This window comes from Gallus gallus, chromosome 7 (assembly GCF_016699485.2).
Source record: "Gallus gallus isolate bGalGal1 chromosome 7, bGalGal1.mat.broiler.GRCg7b, whole genome shotgun sequence".
Taxonomy (NCBI): domain Eukaryota; kingdom Metazoa; phylum Chordata; class Aves; order Galliformes; family Phasianidae; genus Gallus; species Gallus gallus.
The window spans coordinates 356,621-379,940 of NC_052538.1; the positions used below are offsets into that span (position 1 = coordinate 356,621).

General features: G+C 39.6%; 1 protein-coding gene across 7 annotated transcripts in view; it reads right to left on the reverse strand.

Moving 5' to 3' along the window:
• The window catches only part of PMS1 (PMS1 homolog 1, mismatch repair system component), a 41,171-nt gene that overhangs the window by 10,421 nt on the left and 7,430 nt on the right, over window positions 1–23,320 (reverse strand). For 4 of the 7 annotated variants that reach the window (XM_040703379.2, XM_046943545.1, XM_046943544.1 and 1 more), the window contains exons 4-9: window positions 22,894–22,996; window positions 21,077–21,240; window positions 10,868–10,984; window positions 6,989–7,111; window positions 5,437–5,580; window positions 3,643–4,520 (exon numbers count right to left, since the gene is read on the reverse strand). In XM_040703379.2, the coding sequence (XP_040559313.1) occupies window positions 3,643–4,520; window positions 5,437–5,580; window positions 6,989–7,111; window positions 10,868–10,984; window positions 21,077–21,240; window positions 22,894–22,996 (1,529 nt within the window). The remainder of the gene's footprint in view (window positions 1–3,642; window positions 4,521–5,436; window positions 5,581–6,988; window positions 7,112–10,867; window positions 10,985–21,076; window positions 21,241–22,893; window positions 22,997–23,320) is intronic. The other 3 variants (XM_015289159.4, XM_046943546.1, NM_001006508.2) reach the window with 2 other exon arrangements.

The window sequence follows — 23,320 nt, forward strand, 5'->3', positions numbered from 1 at the left end:
CGCCTCCTACATAAGAGCCTCACTTTTTTGAAGGACAAAGGAGCAATGTGCTACCTCCTTCTTTTGCCCTGATTTGAAACTCTAAATTCTGTCAGGTTATTCATGCCAACCTGACCTTCAATAAAAGGCAGCGCTATCATACGTAAGTATTGGAAGTAAATATTTTAACTGGTCATGTTTATTTATTGCTACTTGCTGGAACAGTTTGATTCAATTATGTGTATGCGTGCTGGAAAATTAAGGTCAACAGAAGGGTCACCATTTGCAATTAATTATTATGTGCTAGCATTCACATATGGTACCAATATTTAGTTAACTAAAAAAAGTCAGCTTAAATAGTTTCTTGCAATAAATCATGTCCCAGAAAATATGGAGTAAACGCTAAGACAAAAAACATCTGCTCCTTTTAAAATATATCGATGAAATCACTTGACCAGAACTTTTCCTAATACAAAATACATTCATACTATTGACCGGATCAATAAATACTTTGTTTTGAATAGACACAGTTGCAACATGACATTACTTAACTACAAGAGTACTGAGAAAGATGATCTAGAACCAAAACAATTCCAAAGAAAGTCCTACATGCTCTCATTTTAGGCCACCACCAGAAAAATTGTAACCTTGCAAGATCTGACTGCAAGGTTTTGCCTGACTAACTAAAAAATAACTCAAGGTCTCTCAGACTGGTACACTGAGTAGACAAAGCTGAATAAATCTGAATTTGTCTGTTTGGAGTAACTTCTGAGCAGCAATCGTCACTTGCACTGATTTACACAACCTGAGAAGAGAGGTACCACATTCTGAACGTAATACCTCTCAGATTCAGCCTCTCCATAATATGAAACCCAACCAACTCAAACTACCATCTGAAGTGTTACATTCTATTTCTGTGTTTCCTGCCTTTGTGAAGGGAAAAAGCAATTAAGTTTTTAACTGCTTGCATCAGCTTTTCACAGAGTACTTCTGAAACACCTCAGTTCCAGGTGATTAGTGTACTTTCCTAAGAGTGAAAGGGTTAAAATACAAACGATACTTTTTTTTTTTGCCTGGAATTACTAATTGCTAACTTATTCCCCATTAGCTACAAATAATGCATTCACACAAGCTATGAGATGCATGAAAAATTTTTCAAGCCACAAAAAAGTACCCAACAGGAGCTAGCTACTGCTAGTCACTAACGACAGTCTACGGGCACGCTCCCATCTGTCAACAGACAGCAAAGGCTATGCTACCTAAAATGATATTTCTCCCAAGATACAAATATACTTATGAAGAATTACCATACAGCACTGACAAGGTAATCTGTTAGCCCCATGATAATGCGCGTAGCTCCAAACCTTTCTTAGACCTTCAGGATATATGCTGCTGCTGCTGTTGTCATTGAAGTTGGATGGATTTCTCCCACTGCTACCTGAGCCTGATAAGCAAGAAATATTAAGGCCAGACACACACACAAGCTGTATTAAGAGCAGAGTGAGTATAAGAAATTAAATTCTGGCTTTGCAAAGCAAGGGAATAGGCAATGCTGCCAATATGGACATACATGGAATCTTTCCTCTTCTATTATAACTGAAAGACCATAAAATTTTACATTCTGGTTGAGTAATAAACGCTGGCTTGTTTTGAAAAGGCTATCCCATGTCATTATGTGACATCTGTTGGTTGTGCTGCTCCCGAAAGGGATTTAAATTCACTTAGACCTGTTAAAGAAACCAGAGACAAACAGATGCTGAAGCTGAGCGCATCCATTGTCACCTAAACATGGGACTTCGTGGCAGAAGGACAGAGGTCCAGAACCCAGGAAAGCTTTCTTGCCAGAAAAGTCGCCTGAACCTGGAGGCACAGCATGCTCAATGAGAGCAGGAGCCTTTGGCTGCCCTGTTCTATACACAGTTGTTGTTACCTGTAGGTGGCCCAATTCATCCAGAGTGTCTGGTAGGCAAAGACATGCTCACTGCCAGACATGCAACAGTTCTTTGGCATTGCTGCCTTGACAGAAAAAGATAGCTATGTATCTCTCCACATTTGTCATTTTCTGACACAATTTTAAAAGACTGAAAGTGAAACAAATATACCAAAGCTGAAACGTATTGATACAACTAGGGGGAAATCTATCACTGACTCCAACATCTACTGGGCTGTACTGCATTCACTTCTACAGGTAAGAAAAACTCCACTACCAGAGAGGACTCCTTCCTGAACTAACATAAAGTTAATCTGTAGGCACACTCTTAAACATAACAGTTGTACCAGGAAAGCAACCATGAAATCTCAAAAGCTAAAGCGGAGCAAATTAAAATTTTCTGAAGCAGCTGGCAGAACCTTTTGTTTTGTTTCATTAAAAGCCTGAATATAATTGGAGTAGACTTCTATTATTACATCAATATTCCTGCTGAAGGAGAGGTGGGCAAAACACCATTTCTCAGAAGCATGGTTTTGTGATTGGAGCACACTGCTTGCTGAGTGACCTCAAATAATTCTATACCTCAAAAGGTATAGCTTTTTTTACACCATTCTCCTCATCAAATCCCTCAGCAGTGTGAAAATCACATTATTTTGTCTGGGGGCTTCCTTAATCCCCTCTCTTCACATCTGTACCATTAAGAAAACACATTTTCACAACACTTAAGCAACTCTGTTGACAGTAAGCATGTAAACCTGCTGAAGAACTATTATTTTCTCCTTTCTATGATTCTCCTAAGTGTTCTATAGTTCACAAGATTGAAAGAACCTTCCACGTTTTGAACTGTGTTAAAATGCCTTAAAAACTGTTATTGTAATTGATCCTTCCCAGCAATATAAATTCCACATACATTTTAACTCACCGACCACCAGATCCCCACTTCAAAAAAAAAAAAGACACCAGGAAACCCAAACTAAAAAAAGGCTAAAGTATTTTCCTTACTTGCAGATGAATTTCAAAAACTCACTGGTAGAACAGTTTAGAAAATAGGAAATGTAGATATTCAGACTGTAACCTGAAAAGGTTTGATTCAGAGTGAAACAAAGGACCCACTAGCATTTGAACTGTACTGTACTCTGAACAGGCACTGGAACGCCTGTTGGGGGGAAAGAAATTCCTTGTGTCATTTGACTGGGTTTTATACGTACAGTAACGGAGTAGACTGGGTTGAGATACTTACTAAATATAGGGGAAAGGAGTTTTCCAAATGTTCAAGTACTAAAGATCCTAAAAGAGAATTCTCACTTTAAAGCAATAAAAAGAACTGCTGGTTGGAAAAAATTCTGGAGGAACGATACAGTGCCTCATTCATCACTGTGCTGGCTTTCATTGACAGTGCTTCTGGAGTGACGATACACAGGCAAGCCCTTAAAAGCTGATGTTTGTCTGATTCACAAAGCACATTTCTTGCCTGTTATTTCTAAATAACAATTCAGGGAAACTGTCCCTACTTAACTGCTGCACAGCAAATACAGTGGCCAAACAAGTAACTGAAATCAGCAGTGCATGTCTGACAGTACCATTACTGACCTTGAAGAGACAAAAAATAATTTTCTGTTCTGTTTTTCATAAGTGACAGGGAAGTTATAATCTTTCTCCCGCTCACAACAGATGACTCATTTGCTCATTGCTAACTACTAGATTTAGAAGCGAGATGAAGCCTGGAAACTTACTCTTGCTTTTCTTCTTCATTTAAATTCTTCCACTGCTCTTCAATTTTCAATAGGATGTCCTTCATGCTACACCTGGGATTTTCAGAAACAAATTTTGAACGATACTCTTGGATGAAGTGTTCAAATGCAGACTTTGATTTCCTTATTATTCGACCACTAATTAAGTCATAAGCCGTTATGTGTCCTGTTTTCTCATCTATTACATTTGTTTTCCTTATACTTGGATCTGGGATTTGTGGATCGTGGCTTTGTTCATCGCTACGTTCACTTTGCTTATTAATTGCTCCTCCAGCGTCAGGAATTAAAACCTTCACAGGTTCCAGGTTGTCTCCTGAGGAGTTTTTAAATGCATTTCCCATACTCCAATTATCAGCAGAGATTTCAGGTAAGTCTTCAGGGACTAAGGCTTCTTCAGCATTATCAGAACTCAAAAGGCATCCACCTTCTTCTTTAGAACCAGGATCTACAGGAGCACTGTTACTTGGAATACCAGTTGTATTTTGCCCTTTCTGCTCCTCCTCACACAATAACTGTAAGGAACCTTCTTGAAAGGCATCATTCTTAGAAGCCTCTTTTTCTTCTAGGCAACTATGTACAGTATCACCAGAGAATATCTGATGGTTTAAACAGATCTCTGTGTTTTTTCCTGCTTGATAACTTTGCACATCACTGTTGAATGAAAGGAATGAAGTATGAGCATGTAGATCATTGTTTCCAGATGGTTCCTTTTCATTAACAACCACATCTGTTTGTCCTGCTTTGTGAACAAACATGTCTTCTGAGGTAACATCTGTTTTATTAGCTTCACCAGAGACCGTAGCAGGTAGTGGCCCATACAAAGATTTCAACACATTTTCAACAGCAAGTAAGACAGACTCCTGGGAAGAAAAAAGAAAAACAAGACAAATGAACAGAAATAACAACCAGAAAAAAAAAAAGACACATAGAAGCATGAGTAAAAACCTAAATACACAGCTGAAATGTCAAGAATACAGAGCAAAGAGATCTTATTCAGAGTATTTTTCAAACAAATCTGAAGAGATTATGGCACATTTCGTTTTTCACACATGCTAAAAAAGGCTCTGAAATAGGTGTTTCGCTTCGCTGCTTTACACTGAAATCATGAAAGTGATTAACTGCTTTCTTTATAGCACAGCGGACTGATTGCTGAAAACTATATCAAGTAAAACTATTCCCACCTAATACACTGTCAAAAGCCCATGGTAGAGACAGAAGCACCAGCAACACTCCAGTGTACACTTGTTAATTTCTGTGGCATTACTCTTCATACGAAGTACCAAAAAGTGAAAGTAAACTTACAGAACATATATCACTACATACTCTCTAAAATGTGGGCACATACTGTTTAGCTAGATTTCAGGTCTTGATAGTATCAACAGGATATCCTGAAACTTAAGTGATGTCAACAATTATTTAAGCACATAACAGCAAATAGTGCATTCAGGAGAAATCAACTTCCCCTTCATAATGTATGCAGTGTTTTAAATGTTTATTACTTAGTGCACTGAGAATCTAAGCATGAGACCTATTTAAGGACACACATCACAATTACATTTAGCTTTGGTCACTATAAAGCTATCTGGAAACAAATACATGTGTGCGACAGCACATAAATGATCTTCAAAATCAACTAGGAAATGAGTTTTGAATAATCCTCCTAAAAAACTTTGGTAGCACTATTTACCGTCAAACATTTCAGCAGTTCCAGAAGCCCTTATTAGCTGTGCATAAGTAAAACATGTCAACTCAACAGCAGAATAAGACATTAGTTACCTTATACTGCAGCAGAACTTCAGTTTTATCAGGCGTTACGTTCACATCCACAGCAGAGGCAGGTACAGTAATATTCAGAAAGAACACAGGGTATAAGCGTGTGCTGTCCTTTTGCATCAGCACACTGTAGTACTGTCGAATTAACTACAGATTAATTTAGTAAAGAGATGTCAGTAAAGGCAACAAAGTAGACACAATGGCACAGAAAGAAAATGTGATGTTAGATAATAATTGTATTTTTTTCCCCAAATTAATAGACTGCTGAAAAGATACTTGAATACACACGTGTGACAAAATAATCACCAAAAGGGGACTTTCTAGTGGTTCCCATGTATTCACAGCTAAATAAACAAAAAAAAACAAAAACAGATGGACTTCCAAGAACCAAATGGAAGCTGCTTTGACCTGAATAAATACGTCGATCATATTTGGAAAAACACACATGATATGCCTGTACTTAAAAATGACCAAATTGGACTGCAATTCTAATGCTTACTTCCTCAGTCAACCCAAATGCTATTATTTCTGCGTTTGTTTTTCAAAGACAATCTACTTACACAGCTTGCAACTACATTACTGTCTCTTTCAGCCAAACTGAAGTCTGTTTGAGAAAGTAACACTTGCACCACAGAGTTGACCTTTTCCCAGAACAGGATTAGTTTGTTCCTTTTGTTAACCCAATTATAAATTTACAACTTTCCACAAACTCTGCTTGTCCTTACTGCTATCTCTGTAATCCCCTTGAAAACTCCCAACAAACAACTAAAAAAAATGAATTACTTGTTTCAAAATTTAGGTCAAAATAAAGGGAATCACCACTCCAAGAACAGCCCTAAATGAAGGCCAATGTATTTTTACTTTGTATTACAGTGCCCTGAACCCCATCCAGCCCCTGGTTAAGAAGCAGTCTCTTTTATGGGACCCCAACTGAGCCTTACACTGCAGCAAGAAACAGTTATATAAATACTGCATGGAGGTGCAGTACAGGATTAGCTTCGTTTGTCACTTAAAACACCAACACAAGTTCAGGGCTTACATCTACAAAACTCTGAATGTAGACTGAAAATGAATTCTTTTTCTCCACTTTGAACCCTACATGTGCACTTCAGCGTAAGTTGAATTTTCTTTTCTGGGAGGTGCGAGGATTAGAACAGCAATGCTGCTCCAAGTGAGGTGCTGCAAGGTTCAGCAGTGTGAGAAACCCAAGAGTATCAAATTCTGCCTACACAATGCTTAGCTGCAGCCAGTGCTTCTGCACTATCACTTTCATTTTTATTCAATGCATACACAGATTTAAAGTGGAAGTGCATAAAAGCCTGATAAGCCCTCAGTATGAAGTGGACAAAATCATCATTTTAATCTCTGAAAAAAAACCTCTAATGGGAAACCACATAGAGTTCCTGCATGAAAACTGCACAGGGGTAATTCTGCGAGGCTAACAGTAAGAAAGAATCAATTATCCTGGGCTCTTGTATATCAGAAATTCATTTTTTTTCAAGCAGCCATAAGGAAAGCCTCTAACTCTGCAGCTGTAAACATTACAGGGTCTTACCTTTAGTATTTCCTTCTGATGAACTGGACGACTATTTACAAAAATAAAACTCCGTTCTGAGCTTGAGAGACTTGTCAAAGAGCTGTCTGACTCAGCTTTTGGAAGAAATCCAGAAAGATTTATCTGTAACGATAGGACAAATACAGCACAAAGATCTTTAAAAGACAATGTCAAGAAGATTTTTTTGAGGTGCTAAATTACAGTGAAACAGAGGAGTCCCAGCCATTCAAATGCATGCATTACTTCCTCAGAGCTACAATGGTTTAGTGGGAAATACTGGTGGTAGGTGGACAGTTGGACTGGATGATCTTGGAGGTCTTTTCCAACCTTGGTCATTTCATGATTCTACAATTCAAGCAATGAAAGTGCTTTAAAAAAGAAGAGGCTGAAGATAGTTCCGTCTCTATTACGCCTCATCAACTGAGACATTTCCTATTGGGACTGTAGGTTCATGAGGCTGCTGTCTGCAGCTGGGGTTGGAGTTGGTTGGAGCCAACAAATCAATGCCAGCTAACCACATACTTGCTGACCGCAGGGCTGCCAACTACTGCCGGTATAATCTAAAGGCACACACTGCTATCCAGCCTGGAGAAGATGGTAGCAAGCTCACACTGAAGTAGAAAAATCAAAACATGAACTCCCTCTCTTTCCACGCACAGGACACCTTAAATAGCTGTTATCAGACCTTTATTCAGGGCACCAAAATTTACATACACCACTGGCATCCCTATCATCTGCCTTCAGGGTGTGTGCAGAGCACCCACAACTCACAGCCCCCAGAAGAACCTGCGTGCATCCAACCCAGACAAGGAGCCCAGGAACACATCACACAATTCTAGCAGCTAACATTAAGTACAAATTATATAACTTCTCCACTAAGCCTTTTTAGCTTTGTTGTTTGTTTTTATTTTCCCCCAGCCAAAATGAGGCCAATGACTCGTGCTGCCTGCCTCATCAGCTCCTCCTCTCCTCCACCAAACAACTTGGAAGCCCCTAAAGTGATTTAAGTTCCATCTGGTAAAAAAGCAGAAATCCCAAAGATGCTGTATTTCGACAATTTCTGTGATAACTGATAGCTGTTTAGAGAGGACAGCCTTGAAATAATGACCCCTCTGCAGAAAAGGTAATCATACCTTTTCCAAAGACAGGATCCACCAGCAATGACGTGTGCCAGCCAGCACAGGTACTGCCCCACTGCTGTTTGCCCAGACAAATAGCTAAGGGCTCGGTGTGGGGCTGGTGCAAAGCAAAGGCTAGATTCTGGATTCGTGGGAAAGTACAGAGAACGTTCTGGTAGTGGGGTGGATCACAGAACACAGAAATCAGATCTCTTTGGTTTTTCTTTTGGCAGAACCTATTGCACATAATAAGACCCAAGCTATCATGCATTTGAAACGGGACTTAAAATCCCTGGGACTTGGCCTACCCTCCCCACTCACCTACGTCACACCAGCTATCTGCCCATGTGCTCCCTTATTCCCTCCTGACCTTGTAACAAGCATTCTGTGCTAAAGCTGGAGTGTTCTGGTCAGCAACGTTGCACATAACCAAACACCACTGGTCAAGTTAAAGAGGTGTCAAATATCTGCTGGATGATTATCAAAAAACAACATGCAGCGCTTCTCGATTTTATCCTGCAGCTTTAGCACATCCTCTCTGAATGTTCCTCCTTTATGCTTCTAATTTATTTTCCAGTTTCCAAACATCTGCATTAGGGTTTCGCTTCAAACAGTATTTTTATGTACAGACAACATTAAAACAAAACTGAAAGTCTCTAAATAAGTCACTTAAGAAGCTGCCAGATTAAGAAATGGCTGACTGCTGTTACTATTTAAAGACACGAGGAATATCAAGTACGCTCATTAGAAGTTAGTAATGAGTTCTAAAACTGATCTTAATTATTAAAACTATCATATATTTTTTTTAATTCAGGCAAAATTACAAAGACTGGAGAATATTAAATATATGTACATATTGAAATATATCTGTGTTGAGTGGACAGTAAGCCTTTCTTCAGTGCTTACCATTTTCCCAGCAGCTTGTATACCCACCAAACTTAACCCACAGGAAAATTCCCAGGAATTCCATAGGAATTCCTTTCACTGTAAAGATTTCTTGACTGAAACTTTTCAGCCAAAATAGATCCACCCATTTCCAAGAACGGAGATGCAAAAAGCAAAGATGATGCTTTGCACATGACAAACTGTCCGTTCTTTATTTTCTTTGGTTCTCTTTCTACTGTGTGAGTACTTCCCAACTTTTCCATGCCTTGGAGCCAACTTGAACTATGTTCTTGTTTCAGGCAGTGCTCATAATAGGAAAGTTTGGAAGAAGGCAAGTCTTTAAAATGCACGAATCACTTATTGCAGAACATTTAAATGTGCAGTTAGTAAGGTACAGCTTACAAAAGGTTTATAACAACACTGATTTAGTCTTGAGAATAGACTTTACAGTAAAGAAGTGGGAAGCTGCGCAATGGACAAGTAGGAAATGAAGAGTTAGTGCTACTCTCATCTGCGCACTGAATGAGACATAGACTACATGGAAAGGAAAAAGTGGCATACACATTGTCATCAAATACCTATCCCAATTCCTGCACTCAAGGGAAAGAGACAAGGGCTACACAAGCAGCCTTAATTCTGTCATTTCATTGTGTTTGCCTGCTTAAATTATAAATATCCATGGCTTCTGAATGTGAGTCTGTGCACACACAACATGCACGGATCACTTATACACCTATAAATGATGCACGTGGTATTTTACACACTATTTAGAGACAGAGAGAGAGATGGAATGTTCCTCAACTTCTATTCAAGGAATATGGATGCCTCATGATATAGCAAAGAGGTAACATGAGAAGCTGAGCGCCTCCCTCAAGCTAGTCCCTTTTAAACACCCCCTGGTCCTCCCTGCAGAGCCCCCTGCATTTGTCATATGGGGCACAGCCAGCGAACACTCAGGTATGAACAGAACATCTGCACTTGTTCTGACACAAACAAGAAAATCTTTGTGAGCTATGAGAAGCAACTTAGCTTACCCCTCCTCAATTCCCTGTATGTATATACTATAAGCATTGTTACAAACTCCATATTTAAGACTGACTAAACAGTTTCTTGCAGCACAGTTATTTGTGTTCAGTAGGTACTCTGGCTTCACCAAAGTTGGTTCATCTACATGACTGTAGGCAAGATCCACTACTACAGGATACAGAAAAAAGTTAACTTGGCAGTCTCAGCAGAAGTAAGACTCACCTCTGTAAGAATGTCTGCAACAAAAACAGAAGCAGAATAAAAAACAGTGAAAATATTAGACAAAGGACAATATCATGGGCAACTCCGTCAATTTCAACAGCAGCAAAAGAGTTTTATGCCCTTAATTTTTTTTTTTTTTGAAAGCTGGCAAGCATTTCCTTCAAATACAGGTTTATTTTGTCTTATAAAACTTGCCTTCTAAGCATGTGCTTATTTCGCTCTTCTGGTCACCCTGACTGAAATTGAGTGAATATGTAGAAGGCTAAGAGGCCACGAGGATAAGAACGATATAACCAATTAGTTACTCATCAGAGCACAACCTGCCTGCAGGCCAGGAATCCTAACTTAGACAGCTCTGAGCAATCAGCAATTCTGCATTTGTCATCACAACTGTTTTTACTGCCATTTGATCAGCGCCACATGAGTCCTGACAAGATGATTCTGGGAGTGCATTTTCAATCACCAAACCAATTAATTTTACAGAGAAGCAAGTAATAGAATCAAATGTATTAATCAGATGTCAGTCTGGAGATAATATTCTCTATTTCAAAGTCTCTCTTTTGAGTACCGACTTAGCTCTTCATTGATGGGCTGTAAGTGGATTTGGGAGAAGGAAGCTTAAACTCACCTCAGGATCTTCACAGCAGTGTTGAAAAGGTACCATACTGCCCATAACGGCTGTTCCCAGAACTGACATACAGGCCATTTTGTGATCTGACACCCTGTTCTTCTGCCAAATAACTGCCTGAAACAAGTGGCACAGAGTCAAATTTTTGACATTATATTTATATTTGTTGAACTTAAGTCATGCCTACGAACATGTATATGCATCTGCACACATACTGTATATGTAACATTCTGTACTTTGACCCTCTTACATTCACAACTTCCAGTGTTAACATACACGATATGGTACTTCTTGGCAAGGCTTCTCAAGTATTGCTAATTTAGACTTGTAGCCATCAGAAAATTAAGGAAAGTTTGTGTTCTTGAATGTTACATGGCTTATCTGGACTTCTGCACTTAACAACTGTTCAAAAACAAATGAATGAAAGTACTATTTCTCCTCTTACATACATTGCAGTGAGCTACATATCTTTCACTGCATACCCATACTGAAGGTTTGTAACATCTTTTTGGCACGATGGTCAGCATTTGAAGGTGGGCACTATTATACACATGGTACTTCAATCCATTTTGGGAGAAGCTGGGACATTACATGTCCATTCATGCTTCCCTCTGGATGCTCTATGTCTACAAGTCCGTTTTTTTTTTTTTAGAAAGGAAATCAGTTTGTAAGGAAGTATTTCTAGGAAAGTGGCTGTTTGTCTACTGAAAAATCAGAGTTAGAAGGATATGTGCTCTTTTAGATACATACCTTTCGCAAAGAATTAGCCAATGCAGTAAGGCTGTATGAACTCCAACTTGCATGAGAGAAATTTTCCTGTTAAATCCTCTTACATACTTAGGAAGTATCAACAACCTTGGGAAGTGAAATTTTGCCTCTCTAATATGAAACAACTTCACTAACATGAACCCCTATATTGAACAGCCACAAACTTAACTCTGAATCTGCTTACCTTTTTCTTACCACTATATATCAACAACAATTGTGCTTAATTGGCTTTCTGCTTCTAAGCAACTTCTAGGTTCATACTGGCTTTGTATCTGCTTCTGTCATCTTTAGCTGACTGAGTCTATTTTAGTGTGCAACATTCAAACATAAAAGGAAAAAAATGCAGGAAGTTGCCTATTAAATCTGACATTACGCTGCTGGTTTAAAAATAGATGTTTAAATAGGTGCTAGGTGTCCAATAAATTCAAGATGAGTTCGCAGTACCCTGGCACAGGATGTTATGTGAAAGCATGGTGAGCAAGCAAGGAATATGCATGCACCTATCTCAAGAAATGCAATACAGAGCCTTAAAACTCCATCTGTCCTGTAGGATATTTGCCGGCCTTGAAGGGTGCACTGCACTGAAGAAAGCAATACTCCTGTAAAACAATATCCTCTTTTTATGGGACAGGTGGGATTTTTAAGGCTTTGAGACTGGTAACCCCAAAACTTTTCCCCAATCCTTAATTGTTTATTTCCAAACTCCCTCCTGCCTGAATCTAACTCACTTTCTGCACACCACTGACACTGTGCACGCTGCCCTACCAATCCACTGCCACCTGGAAGCCCCCAGATGCAGACAACGACTTACATCAGGGAGGACAGGGCATGCACAAAGGGGCAAAGGAGAAGGGGGTGCAGAGAGCAGTGTCCCTGCAGCTCGGTGCTCCACAGGCAGCAGAGTATGGAGCCCTGTGGCGCTCGGCCTCCCTGCTCCACACCTGCTGCACATCTCCTCAGAGACATTTGGGAGTGATGAAAGAATCTGTCCTCTTCCTCAGAGCTCATCTTATAAAACATATCCTGTACTGCTGCTATTTTAAAGTTGATTACTTAAAATGGAAACACAGAGTGCCAAACGATTTTTTCTTTACTGGATACATTTTAAATTAAACACTTGTGACAAACAGAGAAAGACACTTGTTACGTGACTAGTATAAACACCCCGCTGTTTATTTTAGGTTATCCTAGTGTGATGCCACAGGTACAGATATAAATCCTAGCTGCTGATTAATGCAAGGCTGCTATTACCCTGCCCAGCCTGCTGAATGCTGGTACATGGGACTGTAAAAAGATCACTGCGCTGAAGTGCTTTTAGAAAAGCCATGGAACATGAGAACTTATTAAATGCAAACTTGCTAAAAGTAGACACTGCTAATGAGTTCAGAGTTTAGTTATTGGTCTTTTCTTCTACAAAACAGACATAGAATGGATTGTGTGCTTTTTTTTTATGCCCCGACTGCATATTATGAAGCCACAATGTAAGAACAGCTGGTTAATTTAAAGGACATTTTCTAGACTCTCCACATGTATTAACAAGCCTTAATAAGAAATCCATTAAGAAACAATGACAACTCCGTTCTACTTTAAAAAGCGCCTGTTTCCATGAGGTTCCTGCTACAGCCTCATTTTTTAACCTTGATTATACCCTTTAGTTCAGCTAAAAATACACACCCACACACCCCCCTCATATTTTTTTCTAGGTCATATAAACCTGGTGTCCAGGATGAGCCAAGGAAGAATCCGACTCTGCTCAGTATGATGACACTGCAAAAACAGCCTACTCAAAGATATATTATTACATACGGACCATCTTAGGGTTTGATAGAGCCAGCCAAAAATATCTCACCTTCCTCTTGGCTTCATTGAAGGAGATTACATGATCTTGGCCTTATAAGTCCCACCATATATGAAAAGCAATTTCACATATACAGAAGATAAACACACGTATGTATTTCCTTGGCTCCATCCAGCTCTAGAACATGTGGATATCCATCTTTTTTAGCAGTACGTTAACACATGCATGCCTGAAACAGGAATCTCTATTTTATACTACACATAGCCTAGAAGGATTCCTTGAAAAATGTGTAATGACTGGAAAAAGAGTAGGCAACCTCTTCCCATCAAGGTACCTAATATTTGTCACTGAGGAGAAGAACAGCTATTCACCGTGTCTCCTCAAAGACACCAAGGAAGGACAATGGAAGAAGTGCAGCCATTCCTCATCCCAACCCATCTTTCACGTTCTCTATCTCCTACCAGAGCCACAGCAATATGCAATCACAAAAAGAAAAATCCCCGTTAGAGTTGAGGACTGGATACAGTTGCTGGTGATGGCAATGCAGAACTACTACGCTGAGTTTAATTCCTCCTGTTTACCTCACTACTACATAACAGCAGTACTTAACCAGCCTTCCTTAGCACAACTGAGATTCTTGAATTAAGGTGATGTGGACTTTCAGTACCCAAATCCAATCTTTCTTCCTCATTTATTTTATGATAATATTGTGGTTTTTATCCTGTAAAAAAATTCAAGAGTGTAAAGGTCTGGTAGAGCAAGATCTGTACTGAACTGCAGGCTGGTAACGTCCATTTGCTCTGTTAACAAGAGCTGCGTTTCACAGCCTGTTTTACATGCTCTAAAAATCCCACCCCTCTGGCACCTGAGATGTTACTTCAGACAGTAATCTCTTTGGGGCAGCATCTTTCTTAGCTTTCCTGACTTAAAACAGAACAGCCTATTAGACTCTCTGATAACCAAAACCACGTCTACTATTTGTTAAGAGGGCACACAAATGGGAACCAAGCCAGGCAGCAATATCACAAGTGTGAATTCAGTCAAAGGGAAACAAAAAACCCATAACCATGAAAGCAAGCTTTTGCTCATGCTGCACAGACACCTGGCTGCAAGAGAAGGCACATTCCTGCAGTGGAAGAAAAGCTATCACCTAAGATCAAGAACGTATCAAGATAAAGGCTTAACCACATAGTTTAAAATCCCAGCCTTGAAGCATCAGGGTTGTTTGATCTGCTCCAAACTATAGTTGGTGACTTGATTTAAAAAAAAAAACAAAACATGGTAAGCTACCTTAATGAGAGAGCTCTGGTGTTCGAGAAACCTTTAGATGTTGTACTAAAGGACAATACTGGTGAAAACTGGGAAATAGTGGTGATAGGTGAATGGTTGGACTGGATATCTTAGGTCTTTTCCTACCTTGGTGATTCTATGACTCTGTGATTCTCTTGCATAATCTTCCCTTGAAAACAGACATTATGGCAGTTTCTCAGTTAACCTTAAAGAACACCACCCTACCAAATCCTCCCCAAATATTTTCTATTTGCCTCTGAGGAGTCAGTTACTTCATCCATTTATAACTGACTGTGGTTCAACCATGGCTGGAAGCACAGAACAGAGAAACTTGAGGCACTGTTGACCCCCCTCATAAGATGCACTCAATGAACCTATCCCACAGGCATCAGACATCACAGCTATCAATGGAGTTTGATGAAAGGTAGTTATTTTCCACTGCACCGTTCATTCTACAAATTCTTAAATATTTCCTGCTCAAATTTCCCACTTGTGGTATGAGAGCACCCTCCCAACGAAGAGGCATTCCTGAGCATCATGCACTACAGAAGTGCTTGGTCTGGGGACTGGAAGTTAAGTTATGAGAGTAACCAAAAGGTATTGCAGGGAGCCACAGGCCTTCTTCTGGTAACAGATCTTCCAAAGCTTTCATGAATTACAAACACAGAATAATGTTCAGGTTTTTTTGGCTGCTTTAACCACACACAGTCAACTGTGGTAGTTAGAGAAACTGCATTTCCATAACAGGAACAAGAAAAACAATAAAAATCTCAACTGTCCTTCAGAGAATGCAATGTCACAGTAGTTTCCATATAAAACAGGGAGTTTAAAAGCCTTCTGTAGTACAGTAGTTAGCAAAAGTAATGGAGAGCATACTTAACCCTAACAAAGCTCACTGCTAAGGAAGAAGGGGAGCACCCTGGCAGCTTTGGAAATGCCCTTTTGACACTAACCTGTCTCAAGCCTGTAAGGGAAATGTGCAAGCTTTACAAGAGCCAGAGGCACATCTCAGATACTGCAGCCCAGGCTGCCTATATGAAGCAGTAATTGTTTTGAGATTTCAGACATATACTGGGCTGTCATTTGAAAAAAGTGATGGATGGGAAACTGGAAACCTCAGGGAATTAGTAATAGGATATAAAGCATTTCACCTCTAGGTCACCAGTTCAAATTCAACCAGGTTGGTAGTGACCAAAAGTAGTTACCATCTGGCAGCTGTTCTCTGGCTGATGTAAGCTGAGTTGAGGGTCTCAGCGCATTTCCTAGTGGACAGGTGGCCACATCACAAAAAACATCAGAATTAACTCTCTGTTGGGCTTTCTCAGCAAAGCCACTCCACAGTGAACGGAAGGAAAGACTGAATTCCAGATCAACTTGAATGTATGCTGCTTGCAGAGCACTGCAGATTTTTACTCATTCCCCTTTATATTTTAAAGCACAAATGAGGAAGGGAGTCAATCATCATCATTAAATGGAGTAGCTTTTCCAACTCAAGAAAGAGGTTATGTGCTGCAGTTAATGCTCAACATAGATTTCTTTTCAACATGCAGCTAACAAGAGTTTGGAAGCAGAATGAATAAAGGTAAAGTATGATCCCATTATAAAAAAAAAAAGAAAACTTACCCTAATGCACAATTCTGGTTATTCCATCTCTGAAGGAAAAAAAAACCCACAGTTACTGTGGAAAGCTCAGAGACAGAAAACACTGTTGTTGGACTAATGAATACAGACTGAAGGAGGTCAAGACTTCTCCAAAATCTAACATACAACTAATTCAGATAATGAAGCAGCAGCATTTCCTCACACAGTACATACTTGCACCTGGTGGCATCATTTAGGTCAGCAACAACCACTACAACAAAAGGGCTTTGGCTAAGAAAGAATGCCAACCACAGGTTTGGAAACAACTGTAGAACAGACCACCTGCATCCTGAGGTCCTTCTCTCCCAGAAACAAACAGTAAACAGCCCTAGACCAAGGCTTCAAAACACCATGCCTGAAAAGCACTTGAAAAAAAAAAACATAACAAACACTCTCTTTTATAGATTTTTCTCAATAGGAACTGGAAGATGTATTGAGCCTTAGGGCCCACCTGTGCTTTGTGTATGGCAGCACTTGTGTATGATGTTACCTGTTGAGAGGCACCACCTAAATTTAACTAAATTGTTGAAAAAGGTAGAACTACCAGGTGTCCTCTCTCTCCTCTTGGTGTTTGTGGAACACAGATAACAAGAACACAGTTGAAGTATACAACATTTCAACATGCCACAATAACCCTTAAACATCACCGGCTTGAAAGTGGGTCATAGGCCACAGACACAAAGTGGGAAGGAGCAGTTGAAGAGTTGCTCCAGGCAGAGCCCAGCAGCACTACTCATACAACACAGCCCAAGCTTATGAGGGGCTACAACGTGGCATTTCGGGCCGAGGGGTTTGACATGGCTTCAGCAGTAGCTGACTTTGGAACGTTCTTAGCACGCTTTCAGATAATGTTAACTTTAAATAAACTTGCTGAATACTCATGTAAATTATTTCCATTTGGCTGTCTCATTATTCAATATGCTTTCAAGGAACATGGTGATGAAAGAAGAAAAATACCTTTCTAACATAACCATACTGGCAAGAGGATCGACATTATCAGTATTCAAAGAATGTCTTGGCAGGATAAACCTTCATAAAAAGAAGGAGCACTAGCTAATCCAAGTTGTCAAAATAGCAATAGTACTGCAAGGGTTGATCTGCAAAGTGATTCATTATTTATTGCTAATGCAAACAAAACATTCTGAGCAGAAACAGTAATCGAGTATTTCCTATCAGAAATTCACAGACAGAGTTGGCCAATAAATAAACCCTAGGAGGACTGACACAAGGTTATCTTTTTCTTACGTACTAGAAAACTACCCAAAGGCAGGAAGAGCATCACTCTTAGCAGAGAACATACGGGACATTTAATGGCAAATACTTTCATTTGTACTGACAGACACACAGTGTGGCACAACCACAAGAAAAAACACAGGGAAATGTCATTCAGCTGCATAAGCCATACGCTATTGGAAAAATCCACACACAAAACCAACATAGTGGAAATACGGCATGCAATCAATGTAGTGGGGATACTATAAACGCATACACATTCAACAGCTCAAGAATAAGCCTGACTTCCCAAAATAGATTTAATCTAGAATCTGTTACACAACCATGTTCAGACGCCTAACTTCAGATACATTAATGAAAGTTTCTTCCTCATTATACAATATATTCTTCCTCAGTATGGTGAGAGCTATGCTTTCTCCCATTCTCATTCCTTACAAAATACAGGACTTTAAGAAGGATTATTTTAAAAGGTTCTGGCTTACTGCCTTTGAGACCTATTTTCAAGAGCTTTTTGAAATGCACTGCACTGTACTACCCTTTCTATTTCTTCAACCCATCTTTCCTCGTCTCCTTCTGCAGTACCTAATATCTCTGCTACCTCTTTGCTCTTTTAAGTCTTGGAACCTGATCTCACTCCTGACGTCTATCATCTTCTAATGCAGCAGAAAGTATTGGCTCAGCCTCAGGAATCTGAGATTCCAGGAACTCGTTTGAATAATTGGACGTACACATTTTTTAAAACTAATACATAACACATGAACTCCATGATAAACAAATCTATTGGAAAAAGGCAATTCATTCTCCCAGCGCACAAACAGAAATACAACAGGCACTGCCAAAAATAAGAAAATAAATAGATCACAGACAACCCTATTCAGTAGTGCGTTATCCTAGCATACATACCCTATAGGATTGTTTTTCCCCTTAACATCTTCCAAGTTGACTTAATAATGTTAATGACAAAAGCACTTATCTGAAGGAAAATGAATTAAAATTCACATGCTGTGATATAATGGCAAAACAAATGCATGTCAACCTGTTGAACATGATGAACTGAAATTACAGCATTTCCAATTTCTGAAAAGGTATGGTGCAACAGGCAGTTTTTGTTTTGCAAGAAGTGACAGTAGCAATAGAAATACAGGAATGTGAGTTCAAAGGGTTTTTTTTTTTTCCCTGTTTTTGTTTGGTTTTTATGATTTTCAGACTATTTTAAAGCAGTTACACGTGCACAGACAAACCACACTTTCTATACCATGCCTTGGGCCCTTGATTTTCCCAGCTCAACAACAGCTACTGAGCGACCTCTTGTGTTTAAATGTATCCCAGCAGTTTTTTTTTTTTTGGTAAAGAAGTTAAACGCACATAAGGTCAGCAGTGCACAGCTCTGTCGTTACAATGAACATATGCTGCCCGCAGGTAACGCCTGTACTGATTTATTCTACCAAACTTGCCTACCCAAACTTGGCAGTGAAGAATTCACCTCCGAAGAAAAGAGGACGGGCAGACTTTGTGTATACCCAGCAAATAGAAAGAGATTGATATATGGAGGTGCCACTTCCTAAGCTGGGCTGCTCAGACTACCTCCTGAAAAGAGCTTCAGTTAGCTGCTACATGAGTTTGGTTTTCATCTCTTACTACCCTCCTTCACCTAAGTTTGCAGTGAGGGCTGAAACAATCCTCTCGTCTCCTCCTCTTCATACCAGAAAACCACCCAATAACCTCTACTTGTAATACTACTGGTCTACAGAAGCATCACATATATCAAAAGATAATACCCATTCATGGTATTTTCTCAGGTTTTGTTCACATGATCACAACCACAGGCTCTCACAGTGTATATTCTCATCACTATTTTTCCCTCCTCAACATTTTTGTTTTCAGCTTGCTGTTTTCCAGACTTCAATGCACAATTTCACCGTTAAAAATACTTCCAACTTTCAGAATCTTAACAAACTGTTTGTATGTGTACAGAGATAATCTTATGACAAAACATCCCTATAATGCATTTCACAACCATCACCTTCAACATAATCGAGACAGTTTGGAGGATGATGGTTGCACTCTTTCTTCATCAGCAGCAAAAGGATAGATTGGTAGAAGAGAGGCACTAACATCTCTATGCACATCAACAGCAATTTCCAAACAGCTGAGATCACACAAAATCTGTATCAACCATGCAATAGATGTCTAGTTCAAGAAGGTCAACTGAACAACTACGTTCTACAACAACAAAAAAAAGATGTTTCCCCAGCACAGTATGTCAAACTTCAGATGTGTGATAGAAGATAAACTATAGTCACACAGGGAGGAAAAAAAGAGGTACACAGAAGGTACAGTTGATGTACTGTACTAAGACCTTGCAGCAATCAACAATACTAAATAAAAGCCCCAACTTAACCACAGAAAAGTTTCACCACTCCCATCAAAGAGGGAAAAACCACACCACCAATTAAATACAAAATTAGTTTTATTAACCAATAGTTAAAACCAGTTCTGTGAAGCACTGCTAGATATGTCAGAGTGCTTAATGCAACCTGAGAAGCGCAAACCCCTGCCGTCTATGGTTTCAAGCTTTCTGTACTCTCAGTGAAATAAGACTAAAAGTAGTTACTCAGCTTTGGGATACAAATCCCATAGCCACAAGGCTGGCTTTTTGTTTTTGTTTCTCCTTCTTCACAGTATCTACACTTAGAGACATGTAGAAGTACACACGCATATCAGAGCATGTTAGACAACTCCAGAAACAGGTGGACAATCTAATGTCTTTTTAAGAAAGCACAGTGGCACTCAACATCATCCCACTGAGAGGGAACTCAACTGTGAATGTCTGGTAGTAAAGAGAAACTGCTTAGGACAGATCAATAAATATGGAAAATAAGAGGGTCACCAAACAGATGTAGTCTAGAACAGGGAAAGAATTGCTGAGGGGTCTGGCCAGGAGATGTCACTCTCTGCTCTGTAGCAACTTGAAAATTCATTAGCCTAACCGCCCTCCCATGTGTCCAAAGCAGAAGCACAGCCAATAAAATGAGCTGCGTGCAATTAGGGTCAGGTGGAAGAGAATCACCCAATGGGCCACTTCTGTAGCTGTATGTTTAAATGACTGTTCATAGCCTGTGAAGTCAAAGCAGTCCCCAGGAAGCCCCCAAATTTGATCCCCAAGTCTCAGTAACAAACAACTGGCTCAATTAGCTTAAACTACTAGCATAGGAGACAACATTTCATACATCTATCCACAGTATCTGCTGGAGCAGTCCAAAAGGCAGATCTGAGGCTGAGTCTTAGAAATTTTTAAAGATGAAAATCTGTAACCATCATTAAACTTACATATAAAGAATGAAGAAAGTGGAAGTCCAAAACTGATCTATGATGAAAGACAATTCCTAGGGATCAAATATTTTAGATATTATATGAACCACACAAATTCATCAGAAAGAGACCCTTAACACAGCTGACAGAGAAAGAAGGATTATTACCTTATTATGTACAAAGGTTATTCTCAGTTCTGGCTTTATGATGCCATATGCTATCAGGAGGTCGTGGACTTTTTTCAGTTCTTCCTTACATTTTCTATTTGTTGAGTAAAACTGTTTTCTCACAGGAAGATTCTTAAACAACTTGAGGACTGTAACTGTTGTACCTACAGCAGGTGACAAAAAAAAACAAGCAGACAAACTGAAAGCATACCACCATCCGGATAGCGAGGAAACTTAATTTATCCTTGAAGAGCCCTGTCTGTATACCACTGTATGCAAATAAACCCTAGCAACACTGAATTAGATCACTAGACTAAATTAGTTTACGGAAAATAAATATCAGTTAGCAGTCACCTCATGAAAATAAGTACCAACATAAGCTTTGATTCCTCTCCTTTGTCTAGAGTTAGGACTCCAGCTTTAAGCATTCGTTTGTACACAGAGAGTACTTAGAATCAGCCATTAATTAAAGCCAAAGACTCGTTCAGTGCACATTAAGTTAACCACTTCATTAACAAAAGTCAACAAACTGAGAAACTAATTAGGCCCATCTGGAGGCAAAGGAATGTTGAGCTCCATTAAGGCCTTTTGCTGGCATTCCCATTAGGGTATACCTGGAAGTCCAGGTACCTCTGTTTCAAGGCACAGTATGTGGTGAGAAGAGGGGTATTAATCTACAAATATAATCACGAAAATTCCTATCCTATCAAGATATTGCAAAGTATTAAAGAGATGCCATGGAATTTATTTTTCAATAGCAATCATTAAACAATTTTGACAAAACACAAAGCCACGCAGTGCACAGGCTCTATAAGGGGCTCTCTGGCTGTGGAAAATACTGCAGCCTGAATCTTGAAGAGATTCTCTTGTTAAAATTAACTGCCTATATTGTAGAGTTTTCAGGTTCAGCTCCTTCTACAAGAGCTGTCCATTAATTAGCCCTAGGCAGCTTTCTCTGAGTACGGGGCTCCCCACTGCCAGCCAGCACACCAAGTAAGAGCCAGGTCTGGCAGGCAGGCTCTGCTCTGGATGTACAAGGCACTGCACGCATCACGGGACAGAATACTGACAAGGAGCTTCTGATGCTCAACCACAATGCGCTCAGGACAATAACAGATGGGTCCTTAGAGAAAAGCAGCAACTGCTTTCTCAGAAGCCCACCTTAATCACAGGAAAGGAGCAATCATCTCTTCAGGGAACACAGGTCTGTTAAGGTTGTGAAAGCAAGGATACACTGTGGCCTTACTGGGCAACAAATTGCTGAACAGAGTACAAAGACAGACCAATGCCACCCCAAACCCACACCAAGTCTGAACACTAAGGCCACTGGTGAGGCCAGAGCAACCTTTATCTTTCACACCCAAATTTCTAGAGGCACAACTTCACAGGGTTGGTCCAACAGCCATGCTGCTTCCAGGTACTCCCTCTTAGAGGAGTAGGGCAATTCTTCATCCTTTAAGCAAGGGTTTTGCTACGTACAGAAACACTATCTTGACTCTGAACAAGTTTCCATGTACAGCCTGTGCCTGGACCTGAGGCACAGAATTTTTACAACTTTTATTTCCACTCTGTCAGCTTGAAGAAGAGAGTCAGATAAAGCAGAACTAGTTTAAAATTACTATCCATGGCAACTTCTGAGATGTTATTTCTTATGCTAACAACACATTCTTGGCTGGCAAACGTAAGGCAAGAGATGTTTACAGCTGCCAAGATTTCATACACAGGTTCTAAATACAGAACAGACATTTTGATATCAAACAGAGCCCCAAAGAAACAAAATCCTTGTCACAACACAACGGTAGAACACAATATCCTACCTTGACCAAGATGGGAAGGCTTTTGGGACGTTACATGCCCACTACTATCCAAAACATACTGAGTGCTGATATCATCATCAGCTGTCCTAGTTGTGACCAAAACCTGTGAATAATAATAATAAAATCATATTAATCAAGGATCCTAAAAAGATCAAAATGAGCTTAGATAAGCTTCGTTATCACTTTTAACGTCATATTATTTCAGTTACCCCAATTACAGGTAATTAGTTTATAAAATTCTTCTCCTACAGGTGTTTCTTAGTCACAAAACATTCTGCATTATCACTCATTTTCCCACCCACCTAGTTAAAAGCTACACCCTTCCATCATGATGCTACACAGTATAAGTTGTTCCTAATACCTACAACACATAGTTCTTTGTGTTCTACTCTAAACACAACTTAAACAACTACATCAACTGATAATT